Source organism: Acanthochromis polyacanthus, chromosome 23 (assembly GCF_021347895.1).
Source record: "Acanthochromis polyacanthus isolate Apoly-LR-REF ecotype Palm Island chromosome 23, KAUST_Apoly_ChrSc, whole genome shotgun sequence".
Lineage (NCBI taxonomy): Eukaryota > Metazoa > Chordata > Actinopteri > Pomacentridae > Acanthochromis > Acanthochromis polyacanthus.
Genome location: NC_067135.1, coordinates 3755867 through 3781905, shown reverse-complemented (window position 1 = coordinate 3781905; position 26039 = coordinate 3755867). Strand labels below are relative to the sequence as shown.

General features: G+C 42.1%; 1 protein-coding gene across 4 annotated transcripts in view; it reads left to right on the top strand.

Moving 5' to 3' along the window:
- sorcs2 (sortilin-related VPS10 domain containing receptor 2) overlaps positions 1-26039 on the top strand; it is a 365472-nt gene that overhangs the window by 143308 nt on the left and 196125 nt on the right. For all 4 annotated transcript variants that reach the window (XM_051943725.1, XM_051943727.1, XM_051943726.1 and 1 more), the window contains exon 3: positions 10060-10159. In XM_051943725.1, the coding sequence (XP_051799685.1) occupies positions 10060-10159 (100 nt within the window). The remainder of the gene's footprint in view (positions 1-10059; positions 10160-26039) is intronic.

Sequence of the window (26039 nt, the reverse complement as noted above, 5' to 3'; positions counted from 1 at the left end):
ACGGCAACCTCCACATGTCTTTTTATTAATCTTTTATTCAGCCGGTCTTGTCAAAAGGATCCAAACAAACCGTCATCGCAGCTGACAGGACGAGGCCGGTGCCTTACCACAGGGGGAAGAGGTCAGCGGTAAAACAGAACGACGACCTTTGAGGAAAGTTACCCCGTTGAATGCCGGTAATGTACTTGACGCGATATTCTGTCACTTTGTCAGCGCAAACAGGAAAAGGAGATGCTAAAAAGGACCGTCTGGGGACACTTTCATAAGCAGCTTTTCAAACGGCAGCAGCACTCTGCTCCTGATAACTATGCTCCAGTGGTTTTGTGCACTTCAGGAGACTATCTGCCACCGTGAAGTGCCCTTACCAAGCATGAATCACTGTATCCTGGCTAACTGCCTGCTCCGACTACTTGCAGTGTAGGAGGCACTTCCAGATGCAATTTGCCAATTCCTGCTCAGGCATCAGTGACTAAGCTGAACAGAGATGTAGCCCACACCTTACAAACTTCTGCGATTCTGATGCAAATTAGCCAAATTACTCTCATCATGCTGTATGAGCGATTGCAGCAGAGGGTAATCAGTTACAGAATGGATTCTTCACGTAGGACTGTCGACTCTGATCAGTTCCACCTTTACGAGTGTGCACTCCTACACTTTGCACCACAGGACAATGCCTTATGTGCCTTATCTTCCGAGTCCTCTTTGCTGACTTCCACATGACCGTGCCGTCAAGGCCCTCTGGCGCTGCAAATGACAATTTGATAAAGTGGTGCCAAGTACAGAGGCAGGGCTCAAAATCCAAAATGTGCTCGATAGTTGCTCTGGAAGTGAAGGATGGGACGGGGAACAGAAGGGGAATGCTAATGGATACATAATCTTTCTCTCTTACTTCTTGCAGTATCTAGCTGTGCAGTCAGTGGAATCAGTTATTAATTTTATCAAAGGTAAATTCTTTAGGTGGTTTTCTGCATCTGATCCGATTGAATGTCTACTTTTGTCTATTTTTTTCTCACTTTTGTTGTTTTTGTGGCTCATTTTTGCAATTTTTTTTCTTGTTTTTGTTGTGTTTTGTCTGACTTTTGTCAGTTTGTTTCTATTTTTTTTATCCTTTTGTGTTTCCCTTTTGTCTTGCTCGTGCTTTTGTCTTATTTTTTGTCATTTTATGGTTGATTGATTGATTTTATGCTTTGCCTTATTTCTTGTTTTGTGTATTGTTTGTCTCTTTTTTGTCTTGCTTGTGCTGTTTGTTTACTTTTTTGTCGTCCTGTTTCTCACTTCTGACTTTTTTTGTCTTGTTTGTGTCATTTTGTGTAATGTTTTGTCCCTTTGAACTTTTTTGTCTAATTTTTTGTCTATTTTTTGTTTTGTTTCATCATTTATTTTTGTCATTTTGTTTTTCATTTTTCATCTGATTTTTTTAATCACATTTTGTCTTGTTTTTGGGGGGGGTTTGTCTTTTTTGTCTGACTTTTGTTGTTTTTATTATAAGGTAAAAATAATTTATCAGTCAGTTCCAGACACCTGTGACTGAACGTTTTGTTTCTTTGTAAACACTGTGATCTGAAAGTTGCAATGTGTAAATGACAAACTGAGACATAATGTTGTTGAAATTATTATTATTATTTTTCTTCAGAAATTTCAGGTTGTTCATAATGGTTTGTAAAAAAGATAATTTCTTAAACGTGAACATTTTTGCACTAAAACGAAGAAAAATGATGCTGTAATTTCACTTGTCTGGCCCACTGGAGACCAAATTGGGTTGAATGTGGCCTCTGAACTAAGAAGAGTTTGACATTTACCACCATGACCTGGAGATGTTGGAGAACAGTTAGTTGGATGATTTTTGGATACTGGTGTCTGAGATTACCTCCCACTTGAGTCAATCCTTACACTCAAACCAATGGATTCGGACTATTTCTTCAGTTGTTTGTCTATTCTCAATCTCTTAGTTTCTTCTCTTTGTTCTGATCCGAAGTCTTTTATGAGTCAGTCAACCGTTTCCGCGACTCGTTTGCCATTTCATCATTTGTGACCAGCGTGGTTGACACCTCTGCTAACTGTCATCCCGAGGCCAGTTGTCTTTTTTGCTTTCCCAGGTTCACACTTCGCTCCACATAGCTGCCGTTTTCCGGATGCATTCACACGAACGGACAAAGTGTCAAAATCTGTTGGTCTGACTTTGCAACTGTTGCAGCTAGATCACCACAGAGCCTCGCATGTCTTGGAAGAATGGCTGTTTTAGCACTAAGATAAACATTCTCCGGGTATTTTTCATCCAAACTAAGTTTTTCAAAGTTGCTTTACAACTCCCCCTTTAACTTCTCTATCGGCAGCCTGCGGTAGATTTCTGAAAGGCGAGCTATATTATTCTACAGTCCATTCTGCAGTCAATAAACCCGGGCTTTGACACAATCAGGCCACAGCAGATGGCCATAAAGCCTTTGTCCAGGGTACACCTGAGACTCCCTCAGCTTTATCATCCATAGCCATTGCTCTGCTGTAAAAAGAAGGGAAAATAAACAGATAGATGACACTGCGGTGTGGAAAAAACCCCAGCTGCAGTCAAGCAGAATGGTCATTTTTAAAGGAAGCTGTGAACCAGAAAGCACTGCTGACCTGTTCATGTGTGAAGCACCTCCTCTGTTTTCAGAGTGTCACAGGTTGATTGTCTCCAAATGATATTTTATACATTTAAGCAAGATTGTTGAAAGCTCCATCTGTCCGGTTGTATTTATGACGGCGTTCTTTTAACCACTGTAAATCAGCTCTAACGCTAATGGCGACTCTCTCCCGGCAGTATTTTTTAACACTAGTCGTGGCAATTACCTTCGCCGCGATAAATCACCGGCTCCCATCTCCTGCTAATTCCCCGCTCTTTCAAAAAGAAAGATGGGAAAGCTTAGATAGTTATGATCGCTCCTGACCCAAGCTTTAACCTGCTCTGGACACAGTTTTGGCACGAAATTCTTCTGGGATGCCTCTAATGGCCTCAGTGAGCGATCCTTTGGCAAGGAAGCAAACTCACCCCACGCTTCATCACTCTTGTCAGGAGATTGTTGTAATGCACTGCAGATTTTCTCAACCCTTTGGTATTGGGGCCGCACTTCGCTTTGCATAGATGATCGAAAGCTCCTACACAAGATAAAAGACCCTCCCTGTAAGCGGTGACCTCCTCCCAGACTGCCCCGACTTGTTAGTTGGTCTCATTGGGAAATCTTTATGTCAGCCAGTCAGCGATGAGCCTTGTCAAACTTTAGAGTCTGGCTGCTCAGCTCAGCCCTCATCCAGACTGGCAGCATCTGTCTGTCTCAGCTTCTGGCTTCCTGCTGAAATCAGAGCTGGACCAGAGATGTCAGGATGTATCCAGCCACTTCACATGTCCACCGGCTTGTTTTTAACTTGCCAACCTGCTGCTCAGCTCTAATATTAGCTTCATTTTTAGACAATTCATTAGCCAGACAGCAGATCTCCCTCGACATACACGGGCACTGACGAGAGACACGCCTCGAAGAAGATATCTCCGTCTGCCAAATCGTAAAACTTCTCCGGCTTATATATTACAGATCTTCAGGTGGAATACTCTGAAAATTTTTCCCCTCATATCCATTCTCCTTCCCTCCTCTCTCAGTACTTTGGTATTCCGTCTCATCACGCGTTCTCTTGACACTCGATTTTTCTTCCTTGAGACGTCAAGCGCTGGGAGCAACCTTGACATATTAGGACATTAAATCTGAATCAGCACCTGTCGCCGCCCTGAAGTGCTTCCACATTTCTCTGTTTTCTCAAGCGCATCAAGGAAAATACAATTTCACCCGCAGTGTCTGTCTCTGTCACATCCGTTCCCACTTTCATGTCCGGCTTCCTCTACCTTCCTTTTTCCTTTTTGTATTCCGCTCTTCTTTTATACTGCAGTACTAGAATGGTTTATGTCCTTCCACTGTTTTTACTTCACCCGATTGACTTCTACCGACTTTTTTAAGCCTTCGTGCATCGGAATTGAATGTTCCTGAAACCATGTCGTGATTGTGATGTTTTTAAGGTTCGATTCTGGAAACCACTCCCAAGAACTGAATGATATAGTTGATTTTTTCTGGAAAATGAAGGGCAGCATCAGCGGTTGTGTCCTACTTCTCTGCTAATATGTAATTTTACCAGCATTGCGGGCTACATTGAGTACCACAGATTAAATTTTAGTCACTTTCCCATCCCACTCCTCTCCCTTTTCCCTTCTCCCTGTGCTCCTCCATATCCCCTCACATCTGCTCCCTACTCTGTTTTTAAAGTAATTACTCCTCATTAATCTACAATAGCTCCCGACCAGTCTATTAATCCAAAGGTCTTGATGGCAGACAGTACAAAATGAGCTCTCCTATTAACTCAACATCATTATTCTCGGTGTATGAGGTGCCGGGGCTGCTGACTTTCTGCAGTAACCCCCGCACAACCTCCATATTAGCCTTATTAGCGATGCAACATCTTTCCATTGCCCTCTGACTGCTCCCCTTTGCGTTCATTTTTCAGTCCCCTCTTCAATGTTTTTCAAATGACTAGCCAGAAAATCCTTCGAGGAATAGATGTGGTCTCTTCGCAAGGTTTTTTGAGACCATCTGCTTACATTAGTGATGACTGTAAGTGACGTAAGATGCAAGGAAATCCAAGGAAATTAGCATAAAATCACAAACATCTTAAACAACAATGACAGTGTTCTTGAGGTTGTTGCTAATTATGAGACACAGTTGTGTTTAATTGTGCAGTAATTACTTTGGCTGCTAGATAGCATCGTAATAATGGCAGAGGGAACAGAGGAAGACTGGAGGTGGGTGGATGGGTCAACAAAACATTGCAGCTCGAGTCCCATTATGACTGTTCCAGAAGTTTAATTATGTATTTATCATTGTAACTTTATCAACAAAGGCCCTGCTTTTGAACCCAAACGGTACCCACACCCCCCGTCAAAAGTTTTAGGACACTTTCTCAGTCAAATAAATTAGAACCTGTCCTAAAACTTTTGACAGGGGATGTATGTAATCGCTTAGTTTTTCATTTACTTCTTGAATCATTTACTGAATAATGTAGTCATGCATTCTGTTTCCTTTTTGATGTTGGACATTTATAGATGTTGCTGTATGCGCATAAGCAATTAAGACCCACACAAGCATAAGAACTCATGTTCGGACGTTGTTTATTGGGCGACGAACATCACAAATCTGACCCGTAAAAAGACCGGTGTAGAACCCAGACATGACCTGGGGGAAAACATTAAGTACGTTAAGCTAGTGTTCTTAAGGAGAATAGAGAGGAAAATGTAATCATTTCTATCAGATAGTGTATAAAAGTGTTTGCAGAAACAGTTGAGACACTAAGAAGATGCTTGGTGATGGGCTGTGTGCACCCATTGGAATTCAGAAAGGACTCTTCCTCTTCCAAGAATTTGTTCAACTATAAAAATTTCCTGAATGCTACTCTTTCACTCAACTGAACCGAGTTGTATGTGATGAAGAAAATAGCACACCTTTTGCTACAGATACCTGCTAGTGTCACTCCTTCATTCCATTTCCCACGGTTATCCACACTTCTTTTATCTTTTGCTATTTGCACTGTTTGCCAGACTCCTTGATTCAGTTTCTCTCTACCCCGCTACAGCAAACTTCGAAGGACTAAGTGAAATTTCTTCGACATATGTGTGGCTCAACCTAACCAAACAGAGGTGAAAATAGCTGTTATGTTAGTCAAATTCGGAAAATATGGCTCTTGTACCTTGACAGGAACCAGTTATGTATGTGTTGTCATGCAGGTTGGAGCCATCCTGTCTTTATATATGCACTACTGTTCAAAAGTTTGGGGTCATCCAGACCATTTTCAAGTTTTCCATGAAAACCCACATTTTTATCCATGTGCTAACATAACTGCACAAGGGTTTTCTAATCATCAATGAGCCTTTCAGCACCATTAGCTAACACAATGTAGCATTAGAACACAGGAGTGATGGTTGCTGGAAATGTTCCTCTGTACCCCTATGGAGATATTCCATTAGAAATTTCCAGCTAGAATAATCATTTACCACATTAACAATGTCTAGACTGGATTTATGATTCATTTAATGCTATCTTCATTGGAAAAAATAAGACATGCATTTCTAAGTGACCCCAAACTTTTGAACGGTACCGTATTTTTTTTGTTTGCAAGCATTTTTTTTCAATAATTTGCTCCTATAAACAGTCTTCAACACCACACAGACGTAAAGAAGCAGCCTCCATTGTAGCTGACTCCTGGTAGTGTGGACAGAAAGATGGAGCACAAGGGACAGTGGAGGTCCAGATGTTGAGCTGTGTTTCTGGGCAGAAGGCCCACCAGCCGCGGCCTCTCATTACACTCCTGCTAATGAAGGACTATGAATATGTAATAGGGAGAGGGCTTTGGATGGCTCTGTTAAAAAGAGATTACCACTGGTTTATTGTAAGTAATGCCTTGTACATTGAAGAGTTGATGCCTTCTTCTCCTATTGTGCTGTGTATGAAGGTGAAAGTATTTCCTGATTTATATTGTTATTATTAATAATTGGGGAGATAAATGTGAGTAAGGGGCCGCTTATAGCCACCAACTTTGTGTTCGCTTTTAGCTCCGAAGAGCCTTTTAGCGTCTTTTTTTGGCTCATTGTTCGGTTTTATAGCCCACAAATTTCGGTCTTGACAGCCTTGCTCATAATAGAACATTTTGGAAACCGAAACAAAGCCAACAATAGAAACATCACTCCAAATGAATACTAATGCTGTGCTGTGTCTGCTTGATGGCAGGCTTTTACTAACATGTTTGCCACAAGAACCCATAAGCCCATGTCTGATATTTTGCACACAAGAAGAGGACTCAGATATGAAAAAACATTTTTATTAACACTTTGAGTGTCTCACTCAGAGGACATTATAGAATAAAGAAGTTAAATTTGATAAAAAGGCTGCTGCCACGTCTCATATGTGAGAATTTCACACAAGCAATTAGATCCAAAGCGAGTTTTGAGTCTCCATGAGTCAATTTTCATAATTCTACAGGCACAAACTGAATCTACTGTCTGCCTGGAAAGTAGAAAATCAATATACAAACTTATAATAAGCTCCTTGGGAAATAATCAAGAGTAACAGAAAGCAGAAATGATTCGTCTTGCCCTCTAAAATTCATAAAAGCATCATTTGGCCATTTAGGCCCCTTTTCACACCAACTCCAGCCTCCAAAAACTGGTGCTTTTCAGACACCTACTCTTTGCGGGGCCAGAGTTAAGAACCGGCTGGGGGCGGGGTTACGATGACCAACGATCAATGGCAGAAACACAGAACCACCATTCTAAACAACCAAGCGTGTACTAGTAGTAGTATTAGAGGTAGTGTTTTGAAAGCTGGTAAATATGGACGCCAGTAGCATGATCGTGGATGTGCCCAGGAAACATCTGACCTCTGCCTCGCAATTAACCTGAAGATCATTTATAAACATAAACATATACTATCATCAACTTATTATGTTTGTTTAACTGCTGTGTAATGGATGCAAACGTGGTCGAAGCTAAACAGCCAAGCTAATGCTAACACGTTCACTGTTTAGAATCAGAACATTTCTGACAATTACCTGTCTTGTCAAATGTAGTCGGCATTGCCTGTTTCTACGATGAAAACAGGTAGCTCTGAACAGTTTGATTTCTTGTTTCTGGATCGCAATGCAGGTTTACAAATTCAGGATCGTTCAGGAATGACACTTCCATGGTTACGATGCGCCAACGTTGTTGAATGGCTACACCTGCAGTGACACAATGACGTGGCTCTAACTTGGTTTCTTGCCAATGGAAAAGCAAACCGGTTCTTTGGAGGCACGAGATTTGAGCCAACTGAGCAGCAGCACTTAACTAGCACCTCGTTCTTTTTAGTCGAAAAGGCGTATTAAAGTATTGCAATAGGTTCACATTGTGGCCTGAGCTGAGCTGCTTCACAAGCTGTTTGTCATACTCCTGACTCATTAGCGTCGGATTGGACTGCTCTGCGGGGTTTTTTGCACTTCTGCTCTGAAGATCCGGCCTCCGTGTGGACCTCTGCACGCCAGGAGCAGCGGGCCACGAGTGAGTTTTTGAGATAAGCGCCGAGCTCTAGCTGCTAACACAGCCGTCAGCGCAAGATCCGTCCGTGTCCTACAAGTGATCCCGGGTTAAACACCGCACACAGGCCGGCGAGGAAGATGAAAACACTTGCCAGCTCACCGCGGAGAAATAGCTCACCCCTGCTATGCCACTCCATTTTCTCCAGCTGTATCGGAGCACTCTGGGAGAGCTGATTGCTGAATGGCTTGGCAGGGCTTCGGGTGTGTATGTGTCTTACTGTGTGTGTGTGTCTGTCAGTGGTTGATGTCCCACTGCGCAAAAGAGTAAATCCTCTCATCCTTAACCAGGCTGACGTGCCAGATCATCATTCTCTTTCATCAAGACCTCTCCTTCCCGGCTCCCTCCTGTTGAACCCTCAACCCTCAGCTAAATGCTGCAGCATCTCCTTTCCTGTGTGCCTCAGATTACTTCTGAAATTAACCCCAGATAGAAGTCAAAAAATGCACACCAGGGGAGATAAAATGCATAAACAATAATACAGTAGTGTTCTTTATTTAGCCTATTTACTCCTCAGTTAAATTCTGCATCTTAATCCGTCACAATTGGGGAGCATTTGCTGCCTTAATCTTCGTCGCTTGCATTATTTGGTTGAGGACAATGTTCCCTGGAATAATCCGTCCTTCACATATTCCTGCCAGGAACATTAATTATCTATAAGCGGTCACCTCACTTCAGTCTCGCTGAGCTGAAACCTGCACTGTTTTTCAAAAAGCTGTCACAAGCAATCGCCTTCACTCTGCTCTGTGGGTGTGCCTCAGCCGGACTGGAGAAACAATCCAGCAGCTTGCTATCAATCTCCGGTGCACACAGCACTCCATACCTGCTCTTAAAGCTGCCAGATTTGAGGATTGGTCAGTACTTCATGGCCAGCCCGAGGCTGTTTCTGCATCACGGTGGCAATGACAGGTTGTCCAGCTGTTCCTGATTTGCCACCAGGCTGTGACTCTGGACCACACAGCGGTAATGTGGTGAACAGAGAGCTTATATAATGCCTTCAGGGCACTTTGGGAGAATAAGCTGGTCTCGCTTTTTTTCTTTTTCTTTTGGCAGATTTAATCTACTTCTGTCAACACAAAGGTTTTTCATGAAACTGCAGTTGTTTAAATATGAAGGATAAGGAGAGTTTTTGAGACAGAGCCGAGAAAAGTCATCAAATCTAATAAACTATCAGTGTACTGAGCGTGCAGCAGCATTGTTTAGAGGAACACAGTGGAGTTTTGTGATGATGGGCGTTGGTTTGTCCATCTGTCTGGCTGTCTGTTAGCCACATTACTCAAAAACGGACCAAAGGATTTGGATGAAATTTTCAGTCAAGGTCAGAACTGACACAAGAACCAACTGATTAGATTTTGGCAGTGATGTGACTTACAGTCTGGATCCACGGATTTGCTAAAGATTTCTGCATCATTACGTAATAGTGGCATGGAGTCACTGTAACCATGACAACAAGTGAACACTACGTCACATGATTGCGAACCTACTAGAAATCCACCTCTACAGATTTATCGGGACAAGGAAAAGTTGATTAAACTGCGGGCGTGTTTCCAAGTCCCATCAATTCTCGCCGCCCGCTACATACTTAGGTCACGCGATTCGTATCCGTACATAACGTACACATGCATAACACACGCCTGTCTTCAGTGCAAGATCATTTTGTTTGTGGGTACATCTATATTAAATGGACATATTCTATGTTGCCGTGATTTCTGATCATCAATAACTAATAAAAAATGCTGCATTTCTGATAATGCCATATGGGGGAATGAGCAGCCTTGGAGGAGGACTGCGCTCTCTGACTGCTTTTCGAGTTCAAATTACGATCACAGTGACTTTCACGATTGATATTTTACAACTAGTGACAGAAAAATTACCACAAAATGCTAAAAGTTTCCCAACTAAATGCCACTTGCTTTTGCTTTCAGGTCAACTGACTACGGCACGACTTACACCAAACTCAACCTGATGCCGGGAACAACCATCGTGGTGACAAGTTTCTACATCTGCCCAACCAACAAGAAAAAGGTAAGAGCATGCACTGATCGTTTTCCTCTTTTTTCCCCCTCAGATTTGCTTCCTTTGAACAGCCAATTCCAGCTGAAACTTAAAGCTTTGCTCCAGTGTGTTGTTGAAAGTCTGAGGTCTAAATGAATCTCTGCACAGACAGGCTTTCTAGACATCGCTGTGATTTCAAAATATGATCCACTTAAAATGAAGACTGAAGATCCCACATTTCAAATGAGACAGCATCTCAGCGTGAAGGCGCATCCAGAAGTCATTGCGATATTTCATAAACACTCAATTTAACTCATTTTTTTTGCAATTTAAAGCATCAGATCACCCAAATGCACATTATTGGCCCATAAATCTGTCTGCAGCAAGAAAGAAAATATGTTTTCTTGTTATTCGGTTGAATTGACAATTAAGTGACTGTTTAAAGTCTGTGTGTGCAGGATTTGAAAGTGGATGATTTTGTTCCGCCGACTGGTTGCGTAATGAATGCGACCTTGTGAGTAGGTAGAGCTTCGATGGTGAGAAAGTTAGATTTATTCATTTCTACCAAGTCTGAGTGCACAGTAGGGTCATAGTTAAGGTAAGGGAACTCCGCCAATTTAGCATCGCACTTCCACAAAAGTTGGGCTGCTTGTCTCGGACTGATTTAACAAATGGTGAAAATTTGAAGCAGCAGAGAAGCTACATGTATGAGTCACTCCCTCAGGACCTCAATCCTTCAATTCCCACAGCACAACTGGAAAGAATCTTTTATTAAACTGCCTCTTTCTGATAAAATCTCACATCTTACAAAACTCCGTGTCCCCGGTTTGCATGGCAGGATTTCTGTGATAAGTTTGTAGTCTCGAGCTGAATCCCTGATGACATCATTAGAGTTATTTTCTCAGAATTAAGAAAGCTCCTCCAGAGCCTCAGAAGACATTATACGCAGGCTGTTTTCACCGGCTGCACAGTGTTACTCATGAGGAGTAAGCTAAGCTTCATGTCTAAAAATGGTTCGCGCCTCTTTAAACGCTTCAGATCAGGGATAGACTGTGATTATGGCTCTATTTGACGGCATTAAAGCTGTACACGCCTCACACCAGTCCACCCAGACCTCCACATTCTCATTGCTTTACGTATGACATGTCTGGCACCAAACTTTGGCATCCGAGGTGAATTTGAAGCATCCAGGATGAATGAATAACAAGGAATTCTGTGCAGAAAAAGAAGCCGTGACAGGAATCTATGCAGGATATCCACCTACACCCTGTGGCTCCAACCCAGGGATGCTGAGAGTGAATGAGCTGCAAGCAACACACAGAATGCATTGATTTTCACTGGCATCATCTCATACAAAAGACACAACAGAAACCTTCACATGTACTCCAAAAGATGCTCTAGTCATATACAGAGTCCACATCATCTCATGAAAGCAGCTAATGTTCATGCAAATATTTAACATCACTTCTTCTTCTTAATTGGAATATATATTGGTGCAGCTATACATTGCCATTTCCCTGATTTTGTCCATCTTCTGGTGTTTTTTGCACGCTCTTGGTATTCCCTTCGACCACACGCACCTCTCCAAACCAACGTTCCAATTATTCAATCCACAGGCAGCTTCAGAACCCCAGTGAATTATAAAAAAAAGCAGGCAACAGATAAGCCGAAGCGAAAGCCAAAAGGTACAGCAGGTGACTCGAGCTCGAGATGTGACGGGAACTGCCAACTGAGGCGGCCTGTCTAATTGGCGGGCGTTATCGCCGGGGTCCAGGGTTTCTTCCAATCGATGAAGAGATGGAGGGAGATTAGATGTAGTCACTTTTCTCACTTTCTGCTTCAATCCCCACTCCAGCTATCTGCACGGGATCTGTCATCTCATCTTCATCACACACACACACACACACACACACACACACACACACACACACACACACACACACGCACATACTGAATAGTAGTCGGCCAGACAGCGTGAGAGCATTTAATTGCATGGGAATGGAGTCATCTTTATTTCCCTTAGGGACAGAAACAGAGATGAGGGGAGAAGAGAGTGAGTGGCAGTGAGAGAGTGTGTTGTGACAGCAGGATGTCTGGTAATATGTGCTGGGGATCAAGCTGCTGCTTAAGCACACCTCCAGGCTTTGCAGGAGTGGAGTGATGGAAGCTCAGGTGTGGTGTTGCTTGCTTGGGATCAGTGTGTAGAGGTGTGTGTTGTATGTGCTGTTGACCCCAGAGACTGTGAACGGCAGTGGATCAAACGTCTTGATCGCTCGAACTCGACGTCATTACGCCGCCACGTCTTCGCTTCTTTGTTTTCAGCTTCCAAATTGTGTGTGTGCAAATTTTCTGAGGTGCCCCGACTCACAAACACACACACACGTATACCTTTGATCAATACTGCTAATCACATCAGAAAACAGCAGACAAGCAGGTCTCTAAGCTCTGTGTGAGGATTACACACTGTGTGAAGGGATCACATGGAAAAGGTGTGAAGGGGGCCTCAGGTAATCAATAGGACTTGAGGCAATTAGAGAAGGAGGTGAGTTCTTCAGACGGAGACAATGTCATCCTCTCTTTTCTCTCCCTCTCTGTCGTTTCGTTGAGGGCTCCATTAAAGCGCTGCTCAAGACCCTTTGCAGCAGAGGGCTCCCGAGGACCCTTGACACTTTACGCAACCGACAGAATCGTAAATAAACTTCGAGGCTAAAGCCTCAGCACGCTCTCCCGCAGCAATTTTCTAAAACAGTCGTCTCCAGAGGACTGTCAGCCGGCCAAGTGTTTTCACAGGCCCATTTTGCTCTTGAGTGCTCGGTGTGTGGTGTACATGGAGGTTCAAGTGTATGTTAATGGTGGTTTTAAAAGCAAAAGCTTCCTTTCATAGTAGTACTTATTTGTTGGATCTTTGCCAGCCATCGTGGGGATAAAGACAAAGGTTGTTTCTTACACTTGTTTTGTTCCTCTCAGAAATGAACACGCTGTTATCTAGCTAGTTGAGCCGCAGGTATACAATATGCAGAAAATGAATCATCGCTGACTGAATCAGTATCTTTAAGCACAGAAAATTCCTTCAGTGGTGTTTCCCAACCAGAGCTATGTGCACCCTAAGGATCCTCCAAAGTATGTTTGAAGATTATTTAGTACTTCAGCCTTTTCAAATAATAGAGGCAGATTATATCCACAAGATTTGACTGCATTGTACTTTGATGTCATCATAGCTGCCAAGGACAGTCCTCTTTCATTCCAGCCATTGTGGTAACGTACAGTAAATGGTTCTCCTGTTTCTAGTGGTTGTGGAGAGTATGCAACCTTGATCAAACACAGTGATAAAAGACGAAGTTTCTTCTGCTTGTTGAGGCCAAATCGCAGTAGCTGCAGGCTAAGCAGGGCATTCCAGACATCCGTCTACCAGCGACATTTTCTGGTTCTATCGTGGATCCTAAGGGGGTCCTAGACGAGATGAGCAGTGACTCTACCCTTAGCTTCCTCTGCATGTCCCAGCTCCTCACCCGATCCCTAAAACCAAACCCACCCATCCTGCAACTCATTTTGGGTGTTTGCATCTGCATTGTCGTTCTTTCTGTCGCTACCCAGAGCTTATCACCGTAGGCCAAGGTTGGAATATAGATATTCTGGTAGATCAAGGCTTTACCTTCCAGCTCGGCTCCCTATTCACCATGACAACCAGAAACAACGTCAACATTAATGCTGATGCTACACCGATCCCGAGTTACTTAATAAATGCAGCAGGTCACCCCCAGCCCAAGTGGAACAATCCACCTGTTGGACATCATAATATAAATAGTGACATTATTTACTTTAGTATAGTTAAATTTAACTTTAAAAGCACTTATGAAGAACACGGTGGAAACATGTAGGCATCGATAGAGTGCCTGAGCTCATCTGGAAGTTATGTGGAGGTTTATGAGACAACAAAACAGTACCTCTAATGTAGAGTATGTCAACCCGAGGTTAAAGAACCGAACGCAAGATCCTCTAGAAGAATCATGATGAACGATTCTGTCACAGTGCTCACAGTTGTGGGTTATGCATTTGCTTTAACTTCAGGCTGGACTACCTTCGGCTTTAAGTCTGCTGTCAGACCATGCATTGGTTCTAGTTTATTGAGGTTTAAACAGAAATGCAAACTTTTGTTTCACTATCTGTTATTTACTTTCCATTCCGGTCTTTCATCAGTAAAGAGGTCAACTGACACATGATTGAACTGTATCTATTGTCACAGATAATGACCGTAAATGTCTGACTTATACTGACCAAAATGACTGAAGCTACCAAACAGTCTTGTCATTTGAACTTTTCGTCCACCGTTAAAGAAATATATGGTGTTTTCTGTGCTGATTCCGCATCATTAGGCCCAGTTTAAAATAAAATCAGTTCTTTTATCTCTACATATCAAAGCAGCTAGAAGCTTTTTTTCAAAGGATGAGCACAAAATAAATCCAGAAATATGCTCGTGTCAAATCACCGCAGACGTCCAAGGTGTCAGAACAAATTAAAACATTCCAGTGGGCTCCGGTGTATTCAGATGTTGATTTCTTGGTCCATTAATGGCTTAACCAAATCTGATCCCCGCTGATATGCGACGCCTGCTGATGACTGAGCAGGTTTTCAAAGGCGCGCTCTCAGAAAAGGCCCATTTTACAGCAGCTTCGGAACATGCTATCACCGCAACGGCACTCGACTGTGGATTATAAAACTGCCGAAGCATCACCAACTCAGCAGATCTCTAAGAAGCGGAGCATCACCGGGAGGAAACCCATCAAACTCGGAGGGCATCAAAGACAAACCACCTTCTGAGGCGGCGCCTTCAATTATGTCTTCAGCCACTTGTCAGCGTAGCATCTCCTCGGGGGAGTAGTACCGATGAGTTCCTCCCTGATGTCAGCGGAAGATTCGATTTTGATGAACAGCAAAGTCTTTTCTGCTCTATGATGGTGCTGGAAAGAGTAAGAAAGGTACCTTAGTCTCTGGATGGTCATTTCCGCTTAGCTCCTGGAGCTCCACACAATTAGGTGTACTCTAGTAAAATATTTAATGCTATATTTAAGTGTATAATAAAACATGAGCCACCACAGGCTAGTAATATTCAAATTTGCCACTTTTTCTGATCACAATACACCACAACAAGGAATAAAAACACTCAGGAGCTCATTTCCTGCGCTGAAACATTAAAACAAGTCTTGGAGGAAATGGAGCATGGAATAAACAAGAAATAACCAACGTTCCAATGGGATTCGCTCCCCAGCCAGGAGGGTTTGTAAATCCAAACTGAGAGAGAGAAATATCACAATATTCACTTAATAAGTGAGCACAGTACTAACAGAAGCCCAAAATACTGCTGCAGGGAGACAGATGCATCAACCACAGGCAGTAGAATCAGTCCAGAGGTTGGGAGACTTTAAATATTTCTTTATACGTGAAGTAGAGAGGTCAAAAGTAGACGATAAGCATTTAATGAAGTGGCTCAAGGCGTCTGCATTCGCTTTAACTGACTCTTTTAGTTTCCTTATGCAAATGCTGCGAACCTTTATTGGTCTTTGAAGTTTCGGAGGGAAAAAAAAGTTACAAGATCAGCAAAGAGGGCTTTAGAATAAGATACAGAATGATCAATAAAGGCGAGATTTTAGAAATTTCTCATGCGCTTTTCATCATTCTTGAAGTTTTCGCTCTTTATAGCTTCATTAATCCACCTCAGAGTAAGGAATAGAACTATAATAAATGCACCAAGATACATTTGTCAGTTCCATTGCATTACAGTTTTGATGCTTGTGCTGATTTCTTTGCGAGTTTTTAAAACATACAGTTATTGATATGCAGCGCTCATCCTGGAGGATTTTCCTCCTGGTGAGATCAGTTGAAAATTCAGAATTTTACCTTGATAAAATGATTGTTTCCTGGTTTATCTCCAAAGCCACTACGCATAACAGTAATTTAGAATTAGAAAAGTCATATCCACACCACAAATTAGTCCAATAGAGCCTTTGGGAGATAAACTACTTTTACGGCTGCAGATGTAACTGGATAAATGCTACAACTCCCCGGATTGAGGTAAAAACAAATCGACAGTCATTTTAAAAATGCCTTTAGTCACCCACCGAGATGAAAAAGACGAAAAGCAGAAAAAAGAACAAAGCCCAGAAAGAACAAAGTGAGAAGGAAAAAGACTGAGATGAGTAAACACAGACATAAGTTTAAAAAAAAGGTTTCAAAAAGACGAACAATGCAAAAAAAAAAAGGAGTAGTAGACTGAATGATACTGCAGATTTAGTGTCAGCACTTCAGTGATTGGCAGTTCAAAGAGCTTCAAAGAGAAAAGGCAAGATGTGGACACATTATATTCAGATGGTATGCCTGTGATGAAGAACAATTTTTGTAATTTCACATAGACTATTCCATTCTTTTCTGCCACTGACAATGAAATCGCTGGCTGCTTGTTCGCTAAGATCTCTTTTCTGGCTGTCAACTGTCCACATGAAGAAAAAAAAATACTTATATTGGTAAATGGATCATTTTCTGTAAGGAAAATTTGCCTTCTTTGTCAATGTTATGAAAGAGGAGTGAGCTTTGAAAGGAATTATGAACAAAATGATGGTAATGGAACCGTAATAGAAGACTTTACCAACAGAAAATGATCTAAAGTGGCGTATATGGAGAACTAAGCAGACTGGAGGGTTTGTTATGTCCTCTACCTCCTGTTTATGACATTCTATGGTTGCTCAAACACAGAAAACAGCACATTAACTCATCTTTATGTGCATTAATATGTCACATTTTAAATGCATTCACCCGTTGGGATTGATTCTCTTTAATCTGGGCTAAACTCAAGTCAATCCTAGCAGCAGTTATGCATCACTGTTTGCATGAGTCAGAGCTTTGGAGGGTGGGTTGCATAAGGAAGTACCTACAAAGCAACTAGCTACTGTGTTCAACCTTATAACAACACAAGGATGGGGTAATGGAGGATGCTGGGTAGCCTTGGATCACCGTCACCGTCAAGGCTAATGTCAAGCAGCTCCATGGAAACGGAACAACCATGAAGAAGAAGAGAGAACTCTTCTGTCACTATGACACAGTTAGAATACAGTTAGAATACTCGTGTGTTGCAGGTGAATCAATCATGGCTTCACGTTTGCATTGAGGAGTTGAGAATTTTTCAGTTTTGACAGTTTAGTTTGAGCAAACGATTTATTTTTTGATGATTTGTCCTGAAATGAGACCTGTAAAATGAAGCGACTTTGATAAAATGCGGTAATTTCAAGTTTCGATTTGGCCACTTTTACAAAAAAAAAAAAAAAAAAAAGAATCTGGTTAGTGCACATCATTTAATTTTTAACTGAAACATGTAGAATGAATAGATTTTGATAAAATATCAAGTTAGAATTCATGCTTTTCACAGTTTCACTAACAAGGATGATTATCAGCAATAAGAACGCAATGATCTATAAAAGGACATGCATAAAATCACTGACATTACTAATATATGCAGGATTTATTGGTTTTTAATATTCTTACATGCTGCTGGCACATAATATGGTAAATTATCTTATAACGAGTAACAAATAATAATTATTTTTACATATAAGCACAGCAAATTGCAGCTGCTGGGCCCCTGAGGAAGGCCCTTAACCCAGGAGCACCTTGACCTCCTGTGATAAGCCAAAAGAGAATTTCAGCTTGCGGGATCAATAGAGGATGTTAAATGAAAATAATAATTTATGTACAGAACACAAGATGCAAGAGTCAGAATTAGAATCAGGAATACTTTATCAATCCTCAAAGGGAAATTGCTTCCAGTTGCTTGCATTCAAGGTGCTTTAAACAGCAGAAATATGAACAAAGGTAGAAAAGCACGAGGATAAAATGTGAAAATGTACATTGTGCGACTAAAATACGAAATAATTACAATATGATACATGGTATACTTGAGCCATGCCTTGTTAGAGGTGCACTCTAAACATCTAGAAACCCAAACTTGGCTGACTTTTCACATCCTTCTTGTAGGAATTTAGACTCACATCTACAAATAAAAAAGGCCTATAGGTCAATGGATGCTCATTGAACTACTGTAACTTGTAGTTGTGAGCTTCTTCAGAGTAATTCAAGAGGAGTACAACTGAGGAGATGGCACAGTTGGTCAGATTTAACAAATGGCAGGCAAAAATAGGCATCAAACTGAGGTAGAAATGCACAAAAGGAAGTGAAATCTTCTCTACATTTATGTTGGGGAAAGTAATTTGTGGTGCTGCACCGTCAGAACCCTCCTCATTTCACCATGTCATTGTTTGAGGTTGAACATCAGTGAAACTGTGGAAAATGATGCCAGAGTGTGTCAGACCATTCACCTAACGTGAGGCGTCACTTTGCCATTTCTCTCCGAAGCAGGCTTTCAAAAAGTCCTTTTCCATTTTGAAGTCCTTTTTCATTCATGCCACTCGGCCCATTTCGGAGCTGCTGACACTTCAGCCACCATGTGTCCACCCCGGCTCTTTCCTGTGTGATTAATCGTCTATAATTCAATAGGTTTACCGATATACTTTGATGGAGCACTTTGCTCTCGGCCCTCTGGGGCTTTAACCAAGTGTTTGTCCATTATTTTTTGGAGCTGCCAGCTGTGTGAAAAGACCTTGAAATAGAAAGAAGAGCTGGTCTCTTGTGTATATGACTCGAGAGGAGCCGAGCTGTGGGGCATCTGCAGAGATTGCAGGTTTTCCTTTCCCTTAAAACAAAAATAAATGGCATGCAAAGCGACCCTTTGACACGGTTTGACATGGAAAAGCATATATTCTGGGGCGGAAAGCTACGCTGGATAAACCACAAGAGAGCCAGCCATTACTCTTCTCTCTTCTTCTTTATATCCCTGCAGCCATGTCATCTGCACCAGAGGGAAACAGTTTTTTTTGCTTTATTCCCTGCCAGACGCTGATCTGAGACCTGCGCACCAGCTGATAAGCAGACCGAAGCACATGGCGCAACTGTGAACCGAGGACAGTCAGAGGCGAGGGGTAGCCCACAGAGGCTAGCGCTAATACTCGCCGGAGGGTTATCGACTTTGGATTCCACTACAGACGTTTTGGTCCGCCCACGCTGTCATATGGAAGCAGCGTTCAATTTCTGGGTCTTGCACGGTTCATTTGAAGCCTCGGAAAAGATGGGCGCTAGCGGTCCGTGGCTCGGAACTGACTTTGATTGAGGAAGAAGAGTTTAGATCACCGCGAGTCACGGAGAAGGGTTCGGTATTGGATTTTTCACTCTTGTAAGAGTGCGCGAATGCCACAGTTCATACAGTTTCTGTAGGTGTTTTTTTTTTTTCTAAGGTAGACTAGACAGGGTCACATTGGAGGTACATTTTTGTAAAGACACACCGGATGCTCTGCTCTTTCTGTCTACTTTTTTAGCATTTCACTAACTCCTGTATCAGCAGTGTGTCATCAAACGCAAAAGAAGAACACATGCAGTGGTTTAGTTTTGCTTCCTGACTGATACTTAGCAGTCAGGAAGCATTGAGCAGAAGCAAGAAGTAGAAAACCCAGAGTAGCACGGTCGTGAAGTTTGCCTTTGCTTCTGTCTGTGGTTCGACCTTGACTTTGCTGATGCCGTCGTCTGGCTGCTGCCTTTCTCTCCGTCTCTTATTCCAGCCACAGCCACAGGTCCCTGCAGAGCATGATAATTCATATTGCCACAGTCCATTCAGATCATTGCATAGCATTTGCTATGATCATCTTTAACCTGGCATTGATTGCGGCTATTGACCCGTACGCTTGGTCCAGCTGGGCTCTTGTGTTTGTCCTCTGGTGCAACGGCGGATCACCCCTGCTGCTCTCAGCCCTTCACATCGCAGGGCCTAAATGGATTGACCTGACCCCTATCCGCCAATTCGGATCAATAGGCAGCGAGCCAGATCCATTGACTCGCGCTGCTATCTGCTGGTTCACCCTGGAGGGAACCCGGCCTGTGAACTATCCGTCATGCTGCTTTTGCGGGCATGTAGATGCTGCCCTGCGCTCGTCTGTGCATTCTGTATGTGTTTGCTGCACTCTAGAGTTTAATGGAGCTTGGTTAATATTTCAATGCAGCTGAAGTAGACCGAAGAGACTGTAAAAGCAGACATCCGAGGAGAACAAAGAGACAAAACAGGAGGACGAGAAATCAGCGTTTTTCCTGCTTTTTATGTCACGCAGCGTGCGATGAAATTTATGAATTAATTTGTCATTAAAGATAATTTGAATCAGCATTTGTACGCCACGCAGACGCTGCCAACGAGGAGACGCATCAGCTTTGACGGAGCTCTTTAAGTGGCCTAGTTGTTTAAGAGCGATGTCTAAAAATAAATACGACCGCCGCTAATCCCTTTATAATGTCCCTTCCTGATTAAAGCGAGCCAAGTTTAGTTCCACGGAATTGAATTTTTAACGTCTCCCAGTGGGTCCACGTTTAGAGGATTGTCGCCAAGGCAAAAAAAAGAAAAGAAGCACACCAGATTTTTGTACCACGTCTACCGAATGAATACACAAAACTGTCCAGACCAGCTCATCAGGCTGAGCATTACATAACTCCAACAGAAACAAAAGATGGCACTTGTTTTCCTCCCTCTCTCTTATCCCGCCCTTTATCTGTCCACTTATTGTTCATCCTTCCTGTCTAAAACTACCCATCCATTCATCATCCATTCATTATCAATGGGCGGTTCTGTTTTTTCCCCCTGTTTCTGCCAACTCACTCCATCTTTTTTCTTCTTCTATTCATCTTGGCACACAGTCGTATTGAGCATTTTTTCCTCTTTTGTCCATTTTTCAGCCAATCTGTCTTTATAGATCACTTGACCCTCCCCCGCCCACCCACTCGCTCACCTGTTTTCATTCACTTCTTCCGCTCTTTCTGCTTCCACACCACCGATCCGTCTTCCCTTTCGTTTTCTGTCTTCGCCTGTTTCTATCTGGAAGCTAATTTTCGCCGCCTCCCTTTGTCTCGGTCACGTCGCGTCATCAGTCTGCTGCCCACGGTGGAGCCTAAGTAAATCTAAAATGTCTGTTTTTTGCCTTTGTGCTTTCGAGACGCTCTCTAAATCCTGATGCATCTTTCCTCCTCTGCCATCCATCAAAGTCTCTTCCCCCATCGCTCTCTCTGTGAGTTTTCTGTCTTTTTCTTCTTGTTCCAAGCATTTACACCCTCCAGGTCTCGCTTAGTGTCTCTGTTGCCATTTTCCTCTGCAAATATCCAGGTATTGTTTTTTGATCAGATGAGTCCTGGGCTGAGTTGAGGTTCTTTTCCGTCATTCTCTTCATTAAAACATCCCAACTTTAGGGTACTTTTCGGTGACTTAGAAACTAATGGGAACTTGTGTGCTTTCAGTAATGAATTAAGTCACTTAGAAATCCAAACCGAGCAGCTGCAACAACTTTATTCGCTGCGTTTTCCAGTTCGTCTGGTCCTTAATTGGGCTATCACGGCCCTTCAAATGAAAATTTCTCCATCTGAGAATAGTTTCCCACCATTTTTTAAAACGCAAATCTTCTCTTTACACAGGCTCATGTTGATTTAAATACATTACTCGGGTAAGCTTTTTTTTGACACTGCCCTGTAGGAGAAGACTCATCAAGTTTCTTTCTCCTGTTAGTTTCAAAATATCCTTCAAAACAGACACCAAAATGCACATACTGCAGGCCTTTCTTTCACCAAACTCTTCCATCCAGCTGGGCCGAAAAGATCGACTCAGTTTGCTCGACATGAAAACCCTTCCTGTTGCTCAAGCGCCACTCAGAATGGATTGTGCATTGCTTTATGAATGCAGATATGCAACACATCCTTGTCAACATTAATTAACGATGCTGGTTTAATGTGTTTTTTTCGCTAACCTAATTAAGCTAATTCTAATTATGGGACCACACTCGCGCAATATTTAAGTAGTGAGACAGTGTTCTCTACCCTTGTTGGATGGTGTTTGCTTTTTCACATGCCACTGAAAATCACTTTATGTGCAACATCTGCACATACAGCACAAATTCAGTCTGTACAGACTGAGCAAACTGTTTGAAAGCTTGACATTATGACGTTTTGAATGTTATTGCATGGTAGGTGTAATATATATAATACAGCCTTCAGTAATTGAGCATAAAAGTCAGCAGGACTTCTCTTTTTGGTGCGATTGTCGGCCGTTCTAGACGAAAGATAGTAATCATGAGAGAATCGTGGCGATAACTTTGGTCTTTGCTCGAAAACGTTGCTCCTACGTCGCACTGTGAGACGGGTTCAAAGACGGCCGTTGAAGTGAATCAAGGGAGTGACGGGTCAAGAGAAGATAATGCAGCTGAAGTATTTTACAATGCTAGCATGGATAAATGGTTGTGGCTGGGAGTGTAGCCAATACACAAAAGTTTTGGGACGGGGTCTCATTTATTTGAATGACAAAGTGTCTGAAAACTTTTGACAGGGGGTGTACATTGGTCTGGATGCTGGTGCTCAGGCAGCATCCATTGGTTTTAAATGTTGTATAAAGCATTTTAATGCAAAAGAAAATCGACTCAAACATGAACATTTATCAAGGACCTGAGATCAAATGTCGTTATCCACATATCTGTATTTCTCCAAAAACAAATCAGTCAATACAATGTACCAAAGGAGAAATAATTCCTCATTAAGTGCCTCAATTTAGTTCTTTAAACTATTATTTTTCTGCATTTCTTTCCTCACCTTATACCATATCCTATTTCATCCCCTTCCCCCTCTATCTTTACTCCTCAGTCATTTCATCTCCCCTTCCCTCTCTCATATATACTAACTTCTATCCTCCACTAACACAATCATAAATATTAATGCCGCAATAAATGCTATTTATATTGCAGTTGCCCTCCACCTGTTTTCTCCTACCTCCCCCTCCGTCCTCCTCTTCCTTGCTAAGTGAGTTGGAGATAAATTGATCGTGAGCATTCAGCAATGCTTTTACGTAAAGAATGAAAGCACATCGATAACATAAGGCTAAGAAGGAGGTAGAGAGGGTTGATGGGCAGGTGTTATGACCACCGCGCTGATACATGATGCTGATGTAGATGCTGAGTTTTATTGTGGAGGGAGACGGAAGGATGGAGAGATAAATAAGGAAATAATAAAAGAGTAGCAGAAAGCTCGTCTTGCATCGTCAGCGAAGAATGTGTGATTCTACTGTAAACCTGTCTCTGTGTTGAAGTGGGTGCGTGAGTCGAGTCTCCCAACCATAAAACATACAGAACAACTCTGTCAACTTCAAAGGAAAATCTAAGTGTTGAGGTAACACGCCGAAATACAGCTACAGCTAATTTTTAATCCCTTGTCCCCAGGCGTGTGCATTATTCTTTAACTACATTAGTCACATTTTTGAAGGGATTGAAATGTTTCACAGCAAGACTGACGTGTTTTTTTGTATTTCTGCTGTCAAACGGCCGAACTGCGTTTTGATATCCATCTATATTCTGAACACACGACAAACGTGGTTTTCTATTTTTGCCGCCGAATGTAACGCCTGTCACTTTGGATTTCACTTAAGCGAGCTCAAGCTTGTGTTAAGGCTTCAGCGAGACCTTGATGTCTTTAGCTGAAACTTAGAGCGCAAATGAGATTTTATGCAAGGAAAGGATTTGAGGGGGAAACTGGTTTTTACATCATCCTCGTGATGATGCAATGAAAAATCTTTCCAGTGCTTGGTGGGATTCACAACCAGCTGAAACTCAACGCAGATGGCCGGGTTTATTTAGTGACAAGAAGGAGCAACAACATGAATGTGGAAAAAAGTTTTAAGCTTAACTATGTTCTGAGTATTGTAATGCACTGTCAATTTGTGATATTCTGTAGAAAGCTATGCGGGATTGTTCATGGATTTTACGGGGAATTGGCTCCACTTTGCACTGAAATTATTTAACTTAAAAAAAGTGGATTGCACATCATTTTGGATGATTCTTTTTTTTTTAGAATATTCATCAGACAGCACGGGTTTCAGTTATGCACAGTGTGCTTTCGGATAACATTTTGATCTGAAGTAATCCGTCACATCATACTGCAAAAGAGCAATGGCAAAGGATGGCTTACAACGAAAACTGGGCTTGTAGCCAGCAGAGATAAATCCATCTACCTACCTCTGCATTGGGCGCTGAAGACCCAGGATGGAATGCAAAAGTGAAGCTGAGTGACAGACAAGCCTCGGCATTGTCGATTCCTATTCATTTAGCTCAGACACTGGTAGAGAAAAGAAAACCTTGGTCCGCAGCTAATAACAACCCTGCCAGCATTTTTCAATAATTAATTGCTACATTGTCCATACATTGTATCATTATTATTATACAGTGAAGGTCTGGATAAGCTGGGGGAAAGATCGAGGTTGTGGTTTAGCAAAACAACAAGATTAATTGCTTGGTTAAGGGCTGAGGCAGACACTCCTGGCTCTTATAGTTAGACACAGTCCACCCCCATCCATCACCTCAGTCCTCACGCCTCAACCTTGCTTCCTGCCTCGCTGTATGAGACTGTCCTCGCGAAGATGAGCGACAGCATCAGTCATTTCATCAAATGCCCCAAAGCGACATCTGTTTACGTTCAAAGCCCTTGAGCAGCTAGGGGAATTACGGTGGGATGAAAGGAGGAAGTCTGGAGTGCATGAGTGGGAACGCAAGACACTGGAAAAGAAGCAACAAAAGTCTAAGTTTTGTCTCGCAGTTTTGTTTTGTGGTGAAAAAGTTCCCTGACTTTTCCCATGTAGCTGAGGCTGCTCGTCAAAATGAAGTTAGAAGTTCTGGAGGACTTGTTACAAGAAATATTTTCTCAATCTGAATCTCAGGAAAAGCTGTTTCTTTTCGACTCAACTTGTAATTATTTCCCAGGTAATGCTGTGTTAAATTATGACTATAATGAATGAGTGAATTATTTCCCCACTTTCTCCACAAGTTTGCAAATGGCCTTTAAAGCAGTTGTTGTTGGCAATTACGACAAAGAAGAAGTCAGTCTTACAGTCAAAAAGGGAACCTGGTCTTCAAAAAAAATCTGCTTTATGGTTGAATTATTTTCAGGGAAATGTATTTTGCCATTTGTTTGAATTACAAATATGTTTTTAATGGACATATCCTGGCCATTTGTTGCTTTCCAACTATGGATGTAGGGATAATCAAAAACCAGTGCCTGACTCTTTGTTCTATTACATTGAAACATTTTTTAAAAAATGCAATAAAGGCGTATTTTACCTCAATTTAATTTAACACTTATTTGCTGGCCTGGCTTCAGTAAGGCTATAGAAGTCTTTATCATGGTGCTCCTTAATTAGATAAACTCAGTGCTCTCTGCTTGCTAAAATGGAAGTGAATGCTTGAGTTGCTATCATTTTAACCAGTAAGAGGCTCTACCAGGTACTACAGCTAATTTACAAAACTTGTAATGTGCACCGTCTTGGAAAATGGTAGCAGGTAGCAGCAGACATTGAACGTCAACTGAGTCAGACTGGATTGGGCGGGACTTGTCCCCCCGGTAACCTAAAAAATGGAGGATGAGTGAGTTTATTGTCAACCACACAGCTTGGGTGCTTAAACCTAAGCAAACAGCGAGAGAAAATGAAAGCAAACAGTGAGTGAAAACAAACCTTAAGCCCCACAATAATGGCCCCGTGTGGGATAAGAACCTCAGCCTGCTGGGTGAAACTCCTCTGTTGGACTTTTCCCACCATCATCCAGCCGCCTAATGTGGACTTTGGACTGGACTTTATTTGTATAGATGGAAGACAGGGTTACAAAAAGTAATGATATGGATCTTAAAAGGCCTAATTATTGCTCTGAAATTTCAAAATTTAGCACCAAAGTTTGATAATTCATGAAAAATTGCCTCACAACCTAGAAGTCATTAGAGTTTGCTTTTAGAAATGCACCATGGGTTCCACCAC